The 21,106-nt window shown below is 44.0% G+C and overlaps 2 protein-coding genes and 1 long non-coding RNA gene across 3 annotated transcripts; 2 read left to right on the top strand and 1 right to left on the bottom strand.

Annotated features, from left to right (window-relative positions):
• Positions 1-284: 284 nt before the first annotated feature.
• On the top strand, positions 285-5,516 carry CUNH8orf59 (chromosome unknown C8orf59 homolog). Its single transcript, XM_017826471.1, has 3 exons — positions 285-439; positions 3,893-4,009; positions 5,347-5,516. The coding sequence occupies exons 1-3, from the start codon at positions 320-322 to the stop codon at positions 5,413-5,415; spliced, it is 306 nt and encodes a 101-aa protein (XP_017681960.1). The 5' UTR covers positions 285-319; the 3' UTR covers positions 5,416-5,516.
• E2F5 (E2F transcription factor 5) lies at positions 5,472-19,437 on the bottom strand. The gene is made up of 9 exons (XM_017826465.1): positions 19,303-19,437; positions 13,558-13,667; positions 13,179-13,340; positions 11,850-11,893; positions 10,053-10,117; positions 8,871-9,135; positions 7,967-8,167; positions 7,514-7,558; positions 5,472-6,208 (listed from the first exon to the last, which is right to left on the bottom strand). The coding sequence occupies exons 1-9, from the start codon at positions 19,426-19,428 to the stop codon at positions 6,099-6,101; spliced, it is 1,128 nt and encodes a 375-aa protein (XP_017681954.1). The 5' UTR covers positions 19,429-19,437; the 3' UTR covers positions 5,472-6,098.
• LOC108502976 lies at positions 8,164-8,931 on the top strand. Its single transcript, XR_001876676.1, has 2 exons — positions 8,164-8,713; positions 8,823-8,931. It is a non-coding gene; the product is annotated as an uncharacterized LOC108502976 (long non-coding RNA).
• Positions 19,438-21,106: the final 1,669 nt, after the last annotated feature.

Raw genomic sequence — 21,106 nt, 5'->3', positions numbered from 1 at the left:
TTTCCAGGGTGGGAAACCTGGCTGGGAAGGCGCGGGAACGGCAGGCGGGGCCGGGACCGGGGCCGAGGACGGGGCCGTGCTGGGCCGGGAAAGGGCAGGGGAAGGTAAGGGACAGAGAAGGGGGAGGAATGGAAGACGGAAGAGGAAAGGACCGGGAAGAGGCATCTCCGCTCCCGCGGTGCCCGCCCGAGGCGGCGCTCGCCCCCTGGCGGCCGCGCACGGCGCTGCGCCCCCCGCTGGCAGCGCTGGGGGGGATTGGCGGCTTTCCGACGTCACGCCCCGGGTGTGACGTCACCGCCCGCCCATCGGAGCCGCCGCCATGGCGAAGAGCCGCGGCGGGGCCGCCAAGGCCGGCAGCGTCTTCCGCATCGCCCGCAGCGGCGCCCTCAGGGCCAAGGCCAAGGGCAAGGCGAGGCCCGTCAACTCCGCGCTGAAGCAGGTGAGTGGCGCGGAGGTGCCGTCCCACCGCGGGGGGAGGGCCCAGTCCCGGTGCGGGAGGCCTCGGCCCCGCGGGATTTGCTCCTCTTAGGCCTCGCTGCGGGGCGGGGAAAGTTCTCGGGACTGATTAAATCGGGACTGATTAAATCGAGCTGCTTTAGGGACAGTGTGCGTCCGGGCAGAGTGGCAAAGCGCACGGTTTTCACCCTAAGTCATGTTTATATGTGGATGTCATAATCTGCAAAAAAAGAAGAGCAGGGAGTTTATCTGACTGATCTGCAGCATCTGCCAGAGATTTCAAGTGGTTCTTCCTGACAGGTGTTATTTGGGAAATGTCTGATGGCATCTCGGCGTGTCCTAGAGAATGCGATGCTAAAGGGAGCATCAGCAGTTCAGTGAGTTCACGTTCACTGGGCCGTATTAGCAGCACGTCCTGCTCCTTTCCATCATGTTCCCAAGCCCAGCCCCAGGCTCTGGGCTCTGTTTCCACAGCTCTCCTTGATGCTAGCTCGGAAACTCATCACCTGCTAGGTGATTCAGCTTGCTAAATCAGCAGCAAAAGCAATTAAAAATGCAGTTTGGATTTTTATGGGCTGGGTTGGTGAGTTGAACAAGCTTATTTATGAATGAGTGCAAAGAGAAACATTTTGGTGGGGGAGAACTAGAAAGGATGGAGCTTCTTCTGATCCAGTAGCTGTTTATTTGCCTCAGCTGTCAAGTAAAACCGTGTCAGTGAGATGCAGTGAACAGATCTAGGAACACAGAGTGTTGTATGTTTTGCTCTTAATTCCTCTTTGACTTCTTCTTGCAGCTTAGGTGGGCTGCAGATGCTCTGCAGATGCTTCTGTGAGTTAACACACTAAAGCAATGAAAAAGTAAAGAAGCAAAAATATTATTCTGTCATTTTCATGTCTGGAGAGGAGCACAGCCCAGAGGAGGGAGAGAGTGGGTCGCAGAGCTGGGAGCGATGCAGGGGAAGAGGGAATGGGGGGATGATCTAAAAAAGAGTTTTCCTATTGGTAGCAGTGAGTCATTATATGGTATCTTCTCCTCAAACCCTGCCTCCAGCCTGAGGTGTGTGTTCTGAGAGTTCAGCTGTCCCTGTAGGAAGGCATCAGATAATAAAAGTAATAAAAGCAGAACGTTTAGTGGCTTAATGTTCCTGTTCGATGCAGTTGCAGTCTGCTGGACAAACGGAGCTAAACAGCCCTTAAGAAAAGGCTGTTTCTGATTTCCTCCTGCGAGCCAAAGCCACTTGACAAATTAATCTGGTGAACAGACAGGAATTTAACAAACTTTGGAAATAACAATTTAATGTTGTTGGCGTCGCATCTCCTCTTAGTCTAGAGTGTTCTGTATAACAAAGGGAGAAACAGGTTTAAAACCATATTCATGAAAAGTCAGGAGCTTATTAGGAGTAAAATTTTATTCTCTGTGTTTGAAGCTGTATTCTTTAATGCATGAAGCCTTTGGGCTTAATAGGATTTACTTATTATTAAGCAGTATAGGAAGACGCTCGGAAAAAAAATTGTTAAAATACATTTATTCTTTAATAGCTAAAATCCCATTATAACTATTCAGACAACTTTTGATGTAGATACCTATGCCAGCTATAGAGCCTCTTTCTATGGAGGAGTCCTGCCTGAGCAGCTGAGAAATTAGGTATTGAAACTGACTGGATCCTTTTAACACCCCTGTGAAGCTGGAAGATGGTGACAAGCCTTGATGGGAAGCCCAAGATCTTTGTCGATTGGAGCTGGGTCCATATTTCTACAGCCACTGTCCAAGTTATTATGGATTAAAGTGCCAATCTGAGTAGGCCTGTTTTATCAGCTTCTTGCCACTGCTTTCTTAATACTGGTTCTCTTGGTCACTCAGAATAAATGGAATTATTGTTAATGTAAGCATGCTCTGAAGTTATGGAGGCTTTGAAAGCAAAATAAGTATGCATGGTTTGCTTCTGCCTGTGTAAAATGCTGAGAGGTGAATTACAGGGTTAGCCTTTAGCAACAGTAGGTATCCTGAAATTTGGGGTTGCCTGAAAACTTATGAGTGTGCTTCTGGAACATTTGCAATGTAAAAGGCCATTATCTGGCTATGATCCCATTCCAGACATTGAAAGAAACAGGTGCTAGGGGTGAGACCAGCTGCAGTGGTGAAAGAGTTTATGCCCCCTTGCATCCACCTTGCTCCTCTACCATGGATAATTGCCTCCAAAGCATAGCACATGTCCATATTTTAGCTCTTCCCCTTTAAAAGCAAGCATCTTTGATTAAATAACTTATAAGGTAGACTTAGGCTAAAAGTGAGGCTGAGATGCCCAGAGATACACATCCTGGTCTGCTACAGCCATAGAGTTTCTTTAAAAAAATGTGGCAAAATCTGGTAGGCGTTGGCCAGACCAACAAGTAGGATGCAAGGTGTGATGTTGAAAGGCAAACTACTGGAAGAAATTCAAAATGATAAAATCATTTGCAAATTGTATTGGGTTTGAGGGCTACAGGGGTGATTTCTGTGAGGAGCTGCCAGAACCTTCCCCTGTGTCTGACAGAGCCAATGCCAGTCGGCTCCAGGATGGACCCACCGCTGGCCAAGGCCGAGCCCAGCAGGGACTGGCAGTGCCTGTGGGATAATGTAGTTAAGAAATGGCGGGGACACCTGTGCAACACCAGCAGCAATCAGAACAGGGGAGTGAGAATTTGTAAGAGAAACAGCTCTGCAGACATCAAGGTCAGTGAAGAAGGGGTGGGAGGAGGTGCTTTAGGTGTCAGAGCAGAGATTCCCCTGCAGCCTGTGGGGAAGACCATGGTGTGCCCCTGCAGCCCATGGAGGTCCATGGTGGAGCAGAGATCCATTTGCAGCCCCCATGCTGGAGCAGGTGGGTGCCTGAAGAAGGCTGTGACCCTGTGGGAAGTCGCAGGCTCCTAGCAGGACCTGTGGGCCCATGGAGAGAGGAGCCCATGCTGGAGCAGGCTCCTGGCAGGACTTGGGACTCCACAGGGGACCTATGGTGGAGCAGTTTGTGAAGAACTGGAGCTTGTGGGAAGGACTCACTCTGGACAAGGGCATGAAGGACTGTCTCCCATAGGAGGGACCTCACGTTGGACCAAGGGCAGAGTGTGAGGAGTCCTCCCACTGAGGAGGAAAGAGCAGCAAAGACAATTTATATATAATATAGCAGGGCCTGTCTACAGCCTGGCTTTTGTTTTCTCTGTGTTCTGTTTCTGGATCATTGTGGGCTCCCATTCCAATAGAATAAGTTTAACTACTTTCTCCCTTTTAAATTTATTAGTACAAGACTAGGTGGCCTAATTAAGTAACAGATACACATACTGAAGAGCAATACTGGAAGACAGAAATATAACACTGTCTGCATAAGAAGAAAAATGGTGCAATTTCACGTCAGTGGAATTTTTGTTAAAAATACCAATGTGTGTATTTTTTTCCCTCTCAGATAAACATTAAAAATGCTGAAAAAGTTAGTGCAATAAATAAAGCATTTGCTGAAGTTCAGAAAGAAGTGCAGCAGCTATCGAAAGGCACCTCAGCAGAACCTCAGAAGACTCAACAGGTAATTTCCCTTTGTAAAAATCTGAGGAGACCAAAAGGAATATGTGTGTTTTTAAAGCATTATATTCTGGCTCTAAGACTGGAGGCAATTCATGCAATTGCTTTAAAGCTATAAACCCAGTTTTATTAATTTCATTTGTGTGGTAATGCTGAAACCTGGTTAGCATGTTCAAATGCTATATAACTACTAGAGAGAGAAGAGGGTGGGCAGCCAAGCTGAAGCACGCTTCCAAAACATAGTTTTAAATTATTCCAGCTGGTTTTAAATTATTTTTTTAAAGTTAGTCCCAGCTCTTTGATTTGAGACTTATGTCTCCCCATGAATAGACATTGAGAGGATGAACCTGGATGTTCCCAACCTGAAGCACCGGACAGGGCTTTGGAACAGACAGCTCTGTCTCTCTCTGTTCCTGATGCCTAGGCCTTCATGTTCCCTCATCAGAAGTACCAACACCTAAACCAACAATTTCTGTACTAGAGGTTTTGCCTGCAGTGCTTAGGGTTCAAGACAGTGTTTCACTTGCCTTCCTTTGTTTAGTTTTTTATACAGGGCTACATGCAATCTTACACAAGAATTAATTTACAGAGTTTAATTCCTGACAAGTTCCTCCATATAAACTCTTTATGCTGACTCCTTCTGATGCTCTGGGCAGTTTTGGGGAGAGAGAAAGCAGCAGGCCAGGATGAGGTACAGATGAATCCATGCTGGCTGTCAGAAGGAGGAGCTATTTGGAGATGTGGACATGAGTTCAGTATTACTTCCTGTGCCTGAGGTGATCAGATTTCTGTATGGCTGTCAGTGACGAAACAAGTGTCAAATACGTTAAGAGGCTGAGGGAAAAATGAGTGACAGTGCTGTCAGTACAGGATGAGGCTGAGCAAGGATTTCAAGGCAGTTGGTGCCAGTGGCCCTGTCCCTGCTGGCTTGCTGTTTATTCCTCCAAGAATTCAGACGTCGCTGCTGCTCCTGTGCTAGTAGGGCTGTACATGACAATGCCTAGTTTGATGACCCAGGCTGTAATAGTATTTTCTCCAAAGTTGTAAAAATGTCAAGAGCAGTTCTGAACTAAAAGGTGAGCCTGTCTCTGTGCCATGTATGTTGTTATTGGCATGACACTTTGTATTTCTCCTGCATAAAGCATTGTCATCTTATCTGTTAAGTTTAGTGAATCCTGTAATCCCCCCAAATTATTGAAGTATGACTGCAAAATTAGCCTAAATTAAATATATAAAAGACAAACTAATCTTCTAGACAGTGGGTATTTATTAGTTTGGTTTTTTTTCAAGCAGAGTAAAAAGAAATTGCTTTCTACTTTAAACTGAAACTTTTTTTTTCAGGTTTCCACAAATCTGGAAGAGGAACCAGCAAATGTGGATGCTGCTACAAACCTATTATCTCAGTTGTAATGTAAAATGGACAATGAAGGGATTGCAAGAAATGAAAGATCACAAACACTGATGGGTTTGTTTGAAGAATTTTATTAAAAAAAAATCTTGTTAATATACAAGTATTGGCACACTTTAATACAAACTACAAACAGACCTTTCCTGTCATCTAGGAAAGTGGAATGTCAGAAGTCAGTGTGAGAAACTTAAAGTGCTAAAACAGAAGGCACTTCACAAAATTGGTTCACTGAAACAATTTAGCATAACTCAAGTTGATACCCTTCACTTTTCAACTTGGCAGTGAAAGCTTCAAAATTGTTTGAAAGGTTAAAAAAGAATATACAAAGCTTCTTGGCAGTAAAGCTTCAAAGAAAACGCTGTTTAACTGTGAGCAAGAAGCCTAATCATTTTTTAGAAAATGATCAAAGGCTAAAAAGTATTTTTGCTTTTCTTACTAAAGAAAGCTTCAAATAATTGGATTACACAGAGAACACTTGGGTGAAAAAGTGCCAGAATTTTTGATAGGAGCCCTTTTTTCTTGTTCTTGAATTTGTTTTGTGAAGTAGTTAAAGGAAGCAAAAGGAAATATACTCCCAGAGTCAGTGAACTAAGAAGTTATACATTCATTATTCAAATACTTAGGTTATGAAGAAGTCTAGAATGTTATAGTTAGAGGTAGATAAGTAGTCTGGTTGACACAATATCTAATAATTTAGTATCTGCACATCAAAGAGATCACAGACTCCTTCATTATCATCCAGGTTAAAGTTGTAGTCATCTCCGGGAGTAGGAGAGAGTCGTAAGAGAGGAAAAACTGTAAAGCAGGAATAGTTTAGTTTCAATTAAAACACTTTTGGAATATCAGCCCTATCTCATCATTCAGTATGTTTGTCATCACCAGTACAAAGGTTAGTCTTCATAATTAAAATAGTCTTGATAATCTGAAAAGCACGCTAGGATGCATACTGTGAATATCTGTACTGCATTCAAACTAAGGCAGTAAGTGACCTATCTACCATTTTTTGCTTGGTATTTTAACTGAGTTTGCTGGAATGGAGCGACAGCTGTGGAATATGGGTTTAATTTCTCCTGCAGCAAAAGAGCTCCTGAGCAGCTTTTGAAAACTTTCATGAGAAAGCTATAATTTATATTCCTTTTTCTTGTTACAATATTGCATATATCTGCCTTCAAATAAGTCAGGAAGTTACTATTATCCCTATTTTACAGAGGGGAAATGAAGGCTAGCAGTTTTTCTGTGCACTGCATTTCAAGCATGGACTTGAAGCTGTCTTTGTGGCGGGAATGCAAGAAGAGAAGCCTCAGCCCTCATGCGGCACCGTAGGAACTCTAACATCGTGTAGATGAGCTGGGCATGCTGTACCTGCCCTAGAAGCGGAGACTGTTTCCATTTTGACCATATATTGGCACATTCACAGAATCCCATCTTGTACCTCATATCTTATAATTACACATCTCTTTCTGCAGGAGCCTGAGGTTGTCTGCTTGGAGGGCAGATATTAGCACAGGCTGCTTACAGAGCACAGGGCAAAAGGAACACCACCAGCTGAGCTCACCTCTTGGCCTGGCACCTCAGAGAGACTGAGCAGAGAGGCAGGAGCACATGAACTTAGCAGCTGTGGTTCAGTGCTGCACTCTTATGGCCACTGAGGTGCAACAGCAGAAATGGGTAATGTTTGTTCTATCAGTGTACCGCAGCAAGCCATGTATCACTCTGCACACAGGCATGTAACTATGTTCTGAAATATTTATTTAAAGCACCTGCAGGAAGCCTGAGGCAGAAAAGAATTAAACCAGATTTTTTTTTTAAGGCAGCACACTAGTCATCAGCCTGTTCTTTCTTTGTCCCTGAATTAAGGACTGGTGGGTTATTCATGCATGTAAGTGCTTGTTGGATTAAGGTTTTCATATTTTGACGGTTAAACTGTTGCAGGGAATAGAAAGGGGAGCAAAGACAAGAATGACAGAGGACGCAATACAGGGAAAAGAAGCAGTTTCATACTGAGTCTTGTCATCAGATTTAACATATGCCTCCTAAGTGCCGTTCACACAAAACCCATGCTACTACTTGTGATTATTAGAAAAGATGCTAAATACTTACCGTCAGAAGACATGAGTTCATCAATAATATCCCCACTGATATTTCCTGTGAAAGACAGGAGCACATGCTTTATATATGTAGGGGGTTTTTAATACGTGTTTATAGAAGTCAACACATACTATCTGCATTAAAATACTGAACTGCAAAGAACAGTGTGGCTCATGCAGTGTAGGAGCTGCAGACATAGCATGCCATCCCTCAGTTCCCCCCCCACACACTACACTTCTTCCACTGATCTCTTATAACCCTAGAGCCATATACAACATGAAGCTTACTTGGTGGCAGAGAAACTCATTTGCTCAAAATGAGTTTGCTACTGAGAGCTGGTTCAGTGGCTTCACCAGGAGATAAACAGAGGCCTGTCATTTTGCCTGTAACTCATTGGTAACTTGGTCGCAAAGAAGGGCTCAGAAAACCAGTATAAACATTCAAACAGGAACTACTGCTCCCTACCTGTGGGCTCCTCCATCTTTGCAATGTCAAATGAGTTTGGCTTGAGAATACAGTTGACGTCCAGAGGCAGCAAGCCCTGGTAGTCACTGGAGATGGCTGAGGCTTGGGCACCGTCTCCTGAAAGGCTGGGGTACAGCGCCAGCTCCGGAAGGTTGGAGTAGGGGGCTGCAGGGGCCGCGCTGTCGCGCTGCACGCTGCCATCTGCGGACAGAAAGGCATGTTATGGAGACATGGAACACAAAGCATCTGCACCCAGTTTTGTCTTTGGGAACATGGCCAGTGTCTGGGATCAGGTGCGAGGAGTCTCCCCCTTCCACAGGCACAGGCACAACTTAATTAGTTAATTAATTAAAGGTTAATAAAGGTTAATCGGGACCCTCAGAAATGCAGTTGTACCACTCACAACATTTTCTTACATCTTTTCCTATTACCCTACCATTACTATGAAAAAAATACCTGATATTCAGACAGTCTCTCACTCTGTGTGGAAGAAGGTAAGTGACATTGTGGCACAAAAGCTGGAACTGATGCCTGTATTATCAGTCTCATTAAAAGGTACATGTTTCAAATAATATCCTCCATCAGAGGTTTGCAATTTTGCTCCATACTGCATTCTGGAGAAGGACCTCAGAATAAGCAACAGGATTACATCCAAAACCTGTTCAGTATAAGATGATAAGCTACGAGGGAAGAATGTGTTTCACCGGACAGAAGAAGAAGAGGGGCCTCTGTAACCTCCTGAGAGCTGTTAGTAAGCCCTTGGAGAAGTTTGTCAACAGACAGCTGCTATGCTGTGCAAATTCTTGAACTTTCCTTTGTCTATCACCTTTCCTAACAGTTTCTTCTTTCCCTCTAGCTGCCTTCCTCCCCACCCCGTTGGAGGTAGGAAAAACCCTGGATCCACCTGATCGTGTGTCCGCAGCTGGTGTTTGTGGTAACTCTCGTCCTTGGTTCAGGTCATGTTCTGGTGGATTTGGGGGAGCTGTAGTGGGTTTAAGTGGAGTCGCTGGAGCTGCAGGTTGAGATGAGGGCTGTGCAAGGTCATCGGGCGGAGGAACTGGAAACACTGTGGGCTTGGAGGAGCTTGATTCTTTATTTATAAGCAGCACATGGATAGGTCCTGAACTACTTTTAAGATTGATCTGGTATTTCTTCTGTCCATTCTGTCCCTGTAAAGGTGGTGTATTATGAAAGTTACTGTTCCTTGAGAACTCGACACTGTACAAGGTGATGGAGACTAAGTTCAGCTGTTTTGGTCCTTGCCAAAAAAAAAAAAATAAAGCCCAACATCACAGCTGCTAACTTGGGTCCTGCAGAGAATCTTACCATTGCCTGAACTGATTTCAGCAGAGACGGACAAAGATAGTACCACTGATCAGCTTCATGGCTCTAGCTTGGCATGCTTTTACGATATTAGACTGTGCTTAGCCTCACTAAAAATAGCTTGTGAAACTTCTCAGGTGAATTTCAGCCTTCTACAAGCACAGTGGCTATCATGCTTCATACAATGATCTCTCCCAACTATGTAAACACTATTTAAAACTGAGCACTGCAACAACAAAAAAAAAATAAAGATGGACAGAGGTAAATAATTTGGCCTCCTACTTAATTCTTACCCATTTAAGTCTTTTGGCTAAAGCGAGACTGCAGTCTGTTTCTCTATCTAGTCTACTACCATGAGACTAAATCTAAACTAAACCTACCACTGAATCTAAAAGGCTTTTTTGTAAAAGATCCGTTTTAACAATGTAAAGGAGAAACTTGACAGATAAAAGCCTCTATCCATGAATTCTCAAGGGAATTCATGACAATTATGCACAATTTGGAAAACTGCAACGTTTAAAAAAAAAAGAAGAAGAAATGGTAAAAAAAACCACTAATGTATCTTGGTTTTAATAGAAGACAGTTACCATATAAGTGCACAAAACCCACTTTTTCCCATTTGGCCTCTCCCTTCTCAACCAAAACAATCCTAATCATTTCCCCCCTCCTCTTGCACATGGACAGAGATAAATCCTCCACTCTAAGATAGCTCTTTTCCACTGTTCCTCTAGAACACTTAGGTAAACAAGAAACCAGTACATACCATTTCAGGTGTAGGTACTTCTAACTGTGTACCACAAGGTGCTTGAATTGCTAGGAGTGTATCTCCTGGTTAAAAAGCAATTTTTAAATAAGTGTAAAGTGTGCATAGTTTTCCTAAGTCTTGCATGGTACCCCCTCAAATGAGAGATGGTAATATTCTAAGACCACTTAAAATACATAATTCAGCATATATAAACTTGTGCTAAGACTTGCATAGTACCTGTAAGATCCAAGTATATTGCATGATATAAATCACAGAATTCCAATACTTAGGTCATAGTTGCAAGAACCTTTTCTCACAGCAGTACAAGATTTACCGTTTCCTTTACCTGTTTATCTTTTAGTTTTATATGTAACATAAGGTGAAAATATTTAATTAATTTTTTCACAGAATCAAAGAATCATTTAGGTTGGAAAAGACCTCCAAGATCGAGTCCAACCTGTGACTGATCACCCTCTTGTCAACTAGACAAAGTGCCATGTCCAGTCATTTTTTGAACACTTCTAGGGATGGTGACTCTACCATCCCTGGGCAGTCTATTCCAATGCTTAACAACCCTACTATGAAGACATTCTGCCCGATGTCCAACCTGAACCCCCCCTAATACAGCTTGAGGCTACATCCTCTCATCCTATCACTTGTTGCCTGGGAGAAAAGGCCGACCCCCACCTTTCAGGTAGTTATATGGAGTGATAAGGTCTCCCCCGAGCCTCGTTTTCTCCAGGCTAAAGCCCAGCTCCCTCAGCTGCTCCTCATATGACTTACTTCAGCTAAATCAGTTCTCTGGTCTAGCTCACTTTATGACTTTGACAAATGGTGGTACTACAAAGATTTAATAGAAGGAAGAAAAGGTGTTAATGATCATCTTCAAAGCCAACACTTCCAAGTATCTAAGCTCACGGCTTCCAAAGCACAACTGCGATATTAAGAGCTGGCTGTCAAACTCACCTGTGGCTTACTATGCACATTAAAATGTGTTGGTTGAAGTCAGGGGATCACAATTACTTCCACAGAACTGGCACAACACTGCAGGTCACTTGCCTTTCCCCTTTGTCCATAACTGATTCGGAATAACACTTTTCTTTCTCTGCCTCCTAAAAGACACTTAGGTGAAGTACTATCTGAGTGCCATGCCAGGTGCCTCCATGTTTTGTAATGGCTAATTCTTTTTAGTTACAGCTCCTTTTTGTTAAACACTGCAGTAGTTTCCTAATCTTGCATTTTTATTAAAAAACAGCCTTCCTTGAGATGGTTCTAAGCCTAGCTGGAGGCTGAACAACAATCTTCCCTTGGGTGCCCTGGGATCGGGAAAGAATGTCAAGGGTAGCAACCTCTGCCAGCAATTCTTGGCAGTTTCTTCAAACCTGTACAGGAATCCTTTTGATTTAGCAGCTCCATCATTGAACTTTGTCTGCCTCCATTTATACAGCATCATCAGGAACTCTGACCACAACTGCCACCAGAGAAACTGTATGAAATTTGGATCTGTCTGGTTCATTTGGTGGGTTGGAGCCACATGTCCTGTCTCTGGTTCCATTAATGGCCTGAGGCAAGCTGCTGCAAAGTATGAATACCAAAAAAGGCATCCGAAACCAGGACTGCAGCTGAGCTTCTATTCAGTACAATCTGTAACTACAACTAGAAAATGCTGGAACTTGGTAGTCATGAACATTATGAGACATCAGTATTGAGTACTTCTAAATTCAAAATACTTGCAAGGAAAAAGCAAGTCATTTTTCAAGAGGAAGATCAGGAAATCCCTTGCTTTAGAAATACAGCCTAACAGCAGCAACTTACCATTGAAGCAGTTGCAGATATCTTCATGGGTGACATATGAAAATGTAATGTATGTCAAGGAACATTTTTCTTGAAGCAACGTAGAACTGGTACGTGTTGCCCTTTAAAAGCAGTTTGTCCAAACTGAGTCTAAACTATAAAGTTACTATTGTTACTCAGAGGTGTAATCAAAGCATAATTTTTGTCTTTCAGAATGAATAGTTAAAAATAGAAGAGTTCTGTCTTTTAAAGAAAAAAAACCTGTAGTCGCAAAGAAAATACAAAAAGAAAAAAAGTTGTGTAGCTTGCTTGAGAAGAGATCCTAACAGGGAGAACATGTAAAATCTTGTTTTGAAGAACACCACTTATCTCACTGACACTACAGAATTCAAGTATGTATCAGGACTTCCCATAATCACATAAAACAACTGCTAGAGGGAACTTCAGAGTTCATCTCCCATCCCATTCCTCTGCCTCAAGGTAGGATCCACTGTTCAGACATTCCAGACAGATGTCTGCCTCCCCTCTTCTGGAAAACCTCCAGTGATGGGTAATTCACTACCTCCCTGGGAGGTCAATTCCAGTGCTAGCTCTCCCAAAGCAAAGTTTCTCCTAACATCTAACCTCAATCTCCTTTACTACAAAATCCATTTCACACAACCAGTTTCTGTATAGCAAGTCCCGTAATATTTAAATACTTATCACTGGTGCTACAGTTTCTATAAGAATGGCACTTTCCTGCTCCCAGTCTCAGGTGTGTTTTGCCCAGTATCTTGCAAGATAGCTAAGCACATGCTTGTGCAGCTAGAACTCTCTGTTCATGGGTTATCTAAACACAGGATTTTTTTTCCCAGTTTCAAGCCCAACAAGTTTCAGGACACGTCAACTCAATTTATCTTTGGGTGATAGCCTAATCTTTGCAGGAGAACAAAGCAACACAAAACAGATTCATGTAAAGCAGTGGTAACAAGATATAAATTCAAGTGCTGGAAAGCAGTATAGACTACCACAGAATACTCTGAGTTGGAAGGGACCCTCAAGGATCATTGAGTCCAATTCTTAAGTGAATGGGGGACATATAATTGAAGTAAGACACCAGGATTATACTACAGACTTAAAAATACAAATATATATGCTAACTTATTTTCATGTTACCAATCACAGTCACAGAATTTAAAAAGCCATGTAAATAAAATTTGTATCTTCTTTTTTTGAGAAGAACTTGAAAAAATATTTGCCTTACCTTTCTTCTGGATAAAAGAGACTATATTATGCTTTGTCAATTACCTACACCTTAGCTGTTGCTTTAATTCTAGTTCCAAGAGGCACACAATTACTTTAAAAGGATATTGGTGGTTTGTAGAATCATCCATGACATTCTTGATACTTTGCTGAAGCCACAGTTTCTGCTGATCCAATTCTTTCTCTTTTAGCTCTAGATCTTCAATTTCAGCTTCCAAATACCTCAGCCTGTCTATGACTTCTTTTGTATTGCAGCCAGCACCTACTCCTCTTAAAAAGGTAAAAGGGTTCATGAAACCACAAGTAAAAATCTAAAGCAAACAGGCAATGATAATTTCTTAAGTCTATTTTCAACATTTTTAAAATCTACTAACATTCAATATGAAGGAAATGAGCATTTGTGGTGTCATATCTAGTCAGAAGTGGAAAGAGGCAATTTTTGTTGCTCTTGAGCATATGAAAATTTTGCAGAATTGACATGGCTTACTTCCACTGAATGCTGTTTTTTGACTTCTTCTCAATGAGATCAATCCCCTCCAAAACATTGGTGATATCATAGATCCTTCTCTTCTGCCTCACAGCAAGCGTATCAGCAGCCTGTCAAGAGAACAAGTATCAGCAACGTGCATGCTGCAGGAAAAGACAGTTAAGCCGCTCCCTTGGAAAAATGCCACGTAATGTCATTCTGAAGGAAGAAGGTTCCACTCTTCAAGAGCCAGATATTCCACCACTAATTCTAAAGTTCAGCACCTGCAGGTAGTGCTGCAAACCACATGGAGGAGTCACTTTGCTGAAGGCCAGCAGGCCATCCCTGGACAGGAGGGTATATTCACATGGGTTGTCAAAACCATGTTCGGTATCTGGAGCATGTGCTGTTCAACTGCATGAAGGAGCTTGCAGTGCTCTTTCGTGAAGGTAGGAAAAAGTAGGGAAGGCAGACAGCAACACCCTGCAGTGGGGCAAGCCTCTCGAGCCAAGGACATGCTAAGTTTACCATCCCTTTTGCTGGCACAAAGTACTGAAGCTTTTGTTTGGCTTCGGGAGTACTGGGATACAAATCAACAGGGTTGTAATTTCACAAAGTGGCCGAAGGAGAGTTGCAGTACTTCAGGCCATCATTGTCCTCACACGAATCCACCTCACAGGAATCCACCTCACAGTGTACAAGGGCTCACTCAGTGTCACCCTGAGCACCACAAACAGCTCCACAGGCACCAGGACACTAGCACAGCTCACAGGGATGTCCCACTGACACTCAGCTATCTGTACAGTGTGTCTGGGGGCTGTCACATCTCACGTCTCAGAGCAAAGCAGAGCACCAGGAAGAGGAAACTCTGCTTCATGCCTTATCTCTCTCCATGGTGACTTTTATGCACCTGATGCAAAGAGTTAAGATAAAATAAGCAAACTTGAGCTACTCCTGCCTTCCACACCCTCAGCTCTTTGATGCTGAAAGGCAGGTCAAGTTCAAAGAACATTAGCTAAAAGGAGAGAAAGCAAAGAGGAGTCCGACTTTGTAGCTACTCAGGACACTTAGATACAACGATTACAAGGGATTATATGTATTAAAAAAATTAGAAGAATAATAAAGAGAAGGATAGATGGCAAAGACTTCTGCATCCCAAATTAGAACTAACGCATAAGGTAAACTAATTTCCACTATAGGAAGATAATGATTTATTTCAGTTTTTCCAACAATCTATTAAATTAATGGTTTTTGTAAGCATGTATGTTTGAGAGACAACCACAAATCCATTTGCTTAGTAGTACGTTTTTTTTTCATTTTTCTACTTAAGTAAAATTGAAAGGACAAAATGAAAAAATGGAGATTTAAAAAAATACTCTTATAGCTATGAGATATAAACACTGCTCCTTCTCCTTGACAGTGATGTACCCCACTAAACAGTGTTTCTACTGATACCCTTAGCAACATTTATCTTTCATATGGTCTTCTGCAACAGTCTGTTAAAATCTTTTCTTATCAAACAGAATACATGCAAATACATAAAAAGCGCACAGTTCAGTTCTCTCCAAAGAAACATACCTGCTCACTTGTATCAGCAGGTATGCACATGCTATCTTAACCTGCTATTTTTGCTGCATACATACACACTGCTTCCAAGGATTGCAAGAGAACCTTAAGAATCTAGACAGTGACAAAACTAATGCCATCTGTACAATGTTTAATCAGCACCTCATGTATCTCACAGTCTTCAGAGGCACAATTTTTAGAAGCTGTTTACATTATTCAGTGCAACGAATGGACAACATACACTTAAACAGCTGCTATTCAACTTTCTGCTCTCTTCCCATTGCTCTACATATTGACCGAGAACTTAGTCTACCGCTCCTAGTTTGAACAATGAAAAAACTGCTCTGCAAATTTAATTGCCTCTTGAAATTTTCTCAAAGGCCTGTCTACAAAATGTAAATGCTTTATTAATCTTAATGTATTTTCAAGATGTGCTGGTAGTAAAAAATACCAATGTACATAAATTTGTAGCTATGATACCAAAGCTTAAGACTTTAAATAAAAGTCACTAATTTTGAGTACCCAATTCCAGATGTTTCAAAGTTGGAGTAACTGTTCTACTCTAAATGTTATTGCATTTTGTATGCCCAAAGCACAGCTCCATTAACACCAGGAGCAGAAATTTACCACTGCTGCAAACCAAGCTCCGGAACCCCAGGACAGGGGTTTATTTCATAGGAAAATGAAGGACACAGTTAAATATGTATTTGGTGTGACTAGCCCTGTATATAATTCAATCACTGCTACAAAGTTCAACTACTTAAAACAAGAATTCCAACAAAGAAGCTGGGGCCAGTTCCCAAACTGGGAGGTTTAATCCAGCCATTCACTACCTTTCTGGTGCTCATCTTGTAATCTAATGATCTTCTAAAAATGTAACGGGCTGTTTCACAGATATTCTAAAAAGAACTGAAAAGTTCCTCTTTGACATTCTAGCAGTTATCAGTCCGACACCTTCTGGTAGGTACATGGGTCAGTCTTCCACACAAACCACCCACTAGTGACTTCAATTATTAAGAGACAAATCTCCTGTTGTCAAAAATACTGTTAAAACACATCATTTCTCACCCTATGTAAAGAAAGGGACATCTACAACAGCCCTGCTAACATGGCCGGATGTAGCTTCCACATTCCTTCCTCTGAATCATTTGTATTTGGAGTTCCTTCATAAAATCTTCCTAATGTAAAACTGCTGAACTCTAGTAATTTCTCCTAGTATCTCCTCATACTTTGACTACATATGTATTCAAGACAAACACTCTATGAGTGTCTCACAGAGCTAGAAGAAAAACGTATAAGCACTGGCCTTCAGTGCTGTGTGCATTCAGGTTGTGCAACTCCTGGAATACAGAAAACACACTGCTCAGCACAGTTTCAGCTGCAGGCATGCACAGAGACACACAAAACCGTGCCCAGAAATAAAACCACCAGCCAGAAAAAAGGCAACTGAGAGTCTGTGCCCTCACACAACTTTGCTCCCTGAGAACTGACAAAAGGCACCATGAATCATCAGCTGCAAATTTGCTGTGTTAACATCTGAAGAGCAGAAGAATTCGATAGAACACCGTGGCAGAGTGATTATTAAGAAGCTTAACAAAGTACTAGGCAGCAATGACTGCTTGCTCGCCAAGTGTCAAAGGAAAGAGGTCCTGCATCTTCTGCACTGTGCCACTAGCAGATGACATTTTCTCCCCAAGAAGGCTAACAACAGTTTGGTAGGAGTTTTAAATTGGATGGTGTTCTTGTCAACCTGTAAGTATAAGTACTGAATATCATCGCATTCATAAAGACTGACGGAATGTAAAATCTAATGGACGGGCTATTTTTCTTCTGTGGAGTAGGGCAAGTGTAAGGAAGTTGTTATTTGCACCTGATCGATACACTTCTAAAAAGAAGTTCATCTTAGAATACCTGATGTTTTTGCACTGATGATCAGGAACACTACTTAACCATCATTATAGTAGGGATGGCATTCTGCCAGAAACAAAGCCCATTTAAGAAACCAAGGCAGAAGCAACTGTATGCTATGAACTGAAAGAATACATGATTTTTTGGGCTTCATTTCAGGTGGTTTATCCCTTATTCACTCATGTTGCTCTTTTTCTCTCTTCCCTGCAATACATGCGTTGTTGCAGATAGGAACTTTGTTTTCTTTCTTTTCTATCTCATCGCTTAATGTTTTAAGTTTAATCCCATAACTAGATTTTTTATACAGGGTTATTCAGTGACAGTCACATCATTATTCTAGAATAGCTGTTCGATTTTAAAGTAAACACTGTAAAATTCAAACTTCAGGTAAATTCTCACTTTCACTCCCACAATTTGTCAGATGTTACCAGAGAAGTGTCCAGCACTAAAACATTTCCAAAGTGTCCTCTTCCAGACCAGTAAGCTATATTTATAGATGTATTCAAAGATCACCACAAAATGTCCCAGAAACAGATTTTCCTTCTCAATTGCTAAATCACAAAGCTGGAAACACATTTGTTTCCAAATTACATTTTCTTCCCAGTGCTGGTTTTGCTACAGAAAATACTAACCTGCAGCACATCAGATGGTCAGTACCCATCAGCAGAGAGACACCTGAGGGTGTTCACTGCACAAATCGTTTCTTGGAACACTCTGTTCCATTTCAAGACTGGCCTGTTGTTCTTCAGTTCCTGAGCACACTGACATAACACACACATGCCTCCTGCTTTTCATTTTTCCTTAGATATGCAGCTTATTTATGAGAAAACCACTTACAGAAATGTATGTTCTGACTCACTGTTTATGGAAGTACCAACGGTTTATGCACTGTAGTTCGTATTTACTTCCAACAAAGCAAATTCAGAAACCAGTCTCCAGTGGGCCTTGAGCAGAAATGTCTGTAACTGGTTGCAGCGCCACCAACCCATTCCCTCTGAGTAGGTACCTTTCTCACTAGAGAGAACCAGAAACACTATTCCATCCTGCTTCAGCCCAACTTCATTGTTCAAATCAATCCTCTTTTGCACTTTAAGGCCAAGCTTTTTGGCCGAATGTCTTACAAACTGAGTATGTTTTGTTTCTCAGACTGACCTGGAACATCTCTCAGCACATGACAGACAATAAAGTAAGCTGCACAACAATCCCTCCTGCAAAAGAACGACCTCCTAGCACAAGCACCTGGCCAAGTCAGGCTGGTCCCCTGGCATCACTGGGAAGATGTTACAGCCGCCGCGGCCCAAATGCTCTCATGCCTCAGAGGTGGCAGGCTGGCTGCAGAGAGGCGTGATGATGATGATTTGCCACCTACCCTGCCAATTCAGCATCTTTCATACACATATAATAAAAAATACCAAGGAGATGGTCTGTTTTTCAACATGGTTTTCTCTTGCTAAGAGAACATCAAGGGGGTGAGTGAGAAACAGGTTTAAACAGCAATCCATACAGAGTCAGTGCAGAGAGCAATGTAGTGCAGTAAAAAAAACCCCACAGAATCATTAGGGTTGGAAGAGACTTCTGGAGATTATCTAGTCCAACCCCCAACAAGGGCCTAGAGCAGGTTACACAGGAATCCAGGAAGGTTTGGAATGTCTCCAGAGGACACTCCACGACCTCCCTGGGCAGCCTGTTGCAGTGCTCTGCCACCTTCAGTGTGAAGTTCTTTCTCACGTTGAGGTGAAGCTTCTTGTGTTTTAGTTCATGATCACTGCTCCTCATCCTGTCTCTGGGCACCACTGAAAAGAGTCTCACACCATCCTCTTGGTACCCTGCCTTTAAAATATTTGTATGCATTAATGAATTTGCTCTCAAGTCTTCTCCAGACTAAAAAGCCCCAGCTGCCGCAGTCTCTCCTGATAAGAGAGATGCTCCAGACCCTCAGCATCTTTGCGGCCCTCTGCTGGACCCTCTCCAGTAGCTCCTTCTCTTTCTTGAACTGAGGAGCCGAAAACTGGACACAGTGAATAAAAACACCCTCAATAAGTTATATTTAATGCACGGTACCCATCATACCCTACTGACAAAGAGCCGGGACGCGTATTTTGGCCGACCGCGGCGGCTGTCAGCCACCTCCGGGATCCCTCAGCCCGTCACTGGCCGGTGGAGGTCCCGGTGTGGAGGTCGCGGGCGGCCCGGCCCGGCCCCCGCGCTGCGCCGCCCGCCCTGCAGCACGGCGGGGCCGCGGCGCCGGCCGGGCCCGGCGGTGCCGCGGGCGCTTCCCCCCCGCCCTCGCACCGCTTTGAGGTCCAGCACGCCGTCCTTGGCCTCCTGCAGCAGCGACACGAACTTGGTGGTCAGCAGCCCCAGGCTCTTCTCGTGGCGGCTGCTGCCGCCGCCCGCCGCCTCGGCCGCCGCGGCCATGCCGCCCGCGGGGCCACGTGTCGCCTCCGCCGCAACGGCCCGAGCGCGGAGCGCGGCCCCGGCCCAGCGCGGCGGCGGAGGGAGGGGCGGAACCGCAGGAAGTGACGCCGCCGCCGTTGCCGGGACAGCGGCGTGTTTGGGCCGCGGGGGGCGAGGGACGGGCCCGCTGCGGCCGGGGAACAGGGGCCGGGCCGGGCCGGGCCGGGCCCCGCAGACAGAGAGCACACTGGGCTGGCACGGCCCTGGCCGGGTTTCGCTCAGGCTCCCCCAGGACCGGTGGCGCAGGCCCGGAGTTCGCCTCAGGACGGGACGGGGAGTCGGCGACCGGCCCGAGTGCCAGATGCGCCTGCCTGTCCCCGGCACGACAGCTCCGTGTCACTCATCTCACCGCTTGCATTGGATATAGCAGCGCTTAGGTTAATTGTAAACTGTGTTCTCACATCTCCCGAGGTCAAGGCACAGGACGCGCTGATGGTCTGGCGAGAGGCACAGGGAATTTCGGATGCTTAGTCAGTCCCTTGCACTCGTGTCTAAATACACTCGGCCTTAACCTTCCTGCAGGTACACCTCTTTCCCTCAGTAAAAAAAGTAGATAAAACTAGAGAAGCTGTGAAAGTCCACACTGCATAAGAATTCAAGGGATGCACTTGAAGGAAAAAATGCTGCCGGGAGAAGACCCTTAGGTGCCATCACAGGAGGCAGTGGAGCACATCACACCGGGGGTGCTGTGTCACACAGGGCCTGTACCTGCACAGGTAACAGCATGTCCAGGGCAGTATGGGTATGTATAGGAGCATGCAGTTACACACGCTGTCTGGACCTGGAATCACAGTCCCCCTGGAACCAAGTAACAGGAATTTCCTACCAGATTACATACTCAATATTGATTAAATCAGATCCATTACCTTGTCAGGAAATGAAAACAAAATCTAATGATGGAGTCATAAAATCATAGAATCAACCGAGTTGGAAAAGACCTCCAAGATCATCAAGTCCAACCCTTGATCCAACACCACCATGGTTACTAGACCATGGCACTAAGTGCCACATCCAATCTCATCTTAAAAACCTCCAGGGACCACCACCTCCCTGGGCAGCCCAGTCCAATGTCTGATTGCTCTGTAAAATTTTTTTTCCTAATATTCAACCTAAACCTCTTCTGGCACAGCTTAAGACCATGCCCTCTTGTCCTACTGCTGGTTGCCTGGGAAAAGAGACCAACCCCCACCTGGCTACAATCTCCTTTCAGGTAGTTATAGAGAGTGATGAGGTCTCCCCTGAGCTCCTCTTCTCCAGGTTAAACAACCCCAGTTCCCTCAGCCTAATATATAGGACTTGTGCTCCAGTCCTTTCACCAGCCTTGTTGCTCTTCTCTGGACTTTCTCCAGCACCTCAATATCCTTCCTGAACTGAGAGGCCCAGAACTGGACACAGTACTCCAGGTGTGGCCTCACCAGTGCTGAGTACAGGGGAAGAATCACTTCCCTGAACCTGCTGGCCACACTGTTCCTGATCCAGGCCAGGATACCATTGGCCTTCTTGGCCACCTGGGCACACTGCTGGCTCATGTTCAGCTTCCTGTCAATCCAAACTCCCAGGTCCCTTTCTGCCTGGCTGCTCTCCAGCCACTCTGTCCCCAGCCTGTAGCGCTGCATGGGGTCGTTGTGGTCAAAGTGGA

Source organism: Lepidothrix coronata, unplaced genomic scaffold (genome assembly GCF_001604755.1).
Source record: "Lepidothrix coronata isolate B3197 unplaced genomic scaffold, Lepidothrix_coronata-1.0 Scaffold127, whole genome shotgun sequence".
In the NCBI taxonomy this organism is placed as follows: domain Eukaryota; kingdom Metazoa; phylum Chordata; class Aves; order Passeriformes; family Pipridae; genus Lepidothrix; species Lepidothrix coronata.
Note: the sequence above shows the minus strand (reverse complement) of the source record. Positions and strands in the feature narration are given on the sequence as shown.

Bases quoted from the DNA above. Each gene is read 5' to 3' on its own strand.
- E2F5 (XM_017826465.1), bottom strand. From the start codon at position 19,428: ATGGCCGCGGCGGCCGAGGCGGCGGGCGGCGGCAGCAGCCGCCACGAG. The intron at 13,341-13,557 runs GTAAGCCATGTC...TACCTTTTTAAG, and splicing joins AAAAACAGCATTCAGTGGAA to AGGAGTAGGTGCTGGCTGCA. The intron at 7,559-7,966 runs GTAGGGAGCAGT...TGTCTTTCACAG, and splicing joins AAAGATGGAGGAGCCCACAG to GAAATATCAGTGGGGATATT.
- CUNH8orf59 (XM_017826471.1), top strand. From the start codon at position 320: ATGGCGAAGAGCCGCGGCGGGGCCGCCAAGGCCGGCAGCGTCTTCCGC. The intron at 440-3,892 runs GTGAGTGGCGCG...TTTCCCTCTCAG, and splicing joins TCAACTCCGCGCTGAAGCAG to ATAAACATTAAAAATGCTGA. The intron at 4,010-5,346 runs GTAATTTCCCTT...TTTTTTTTTCAG, and splicing joins AACCTCAGAAGACTCAACAG to GTTTCCACAAATCTGGAAGA.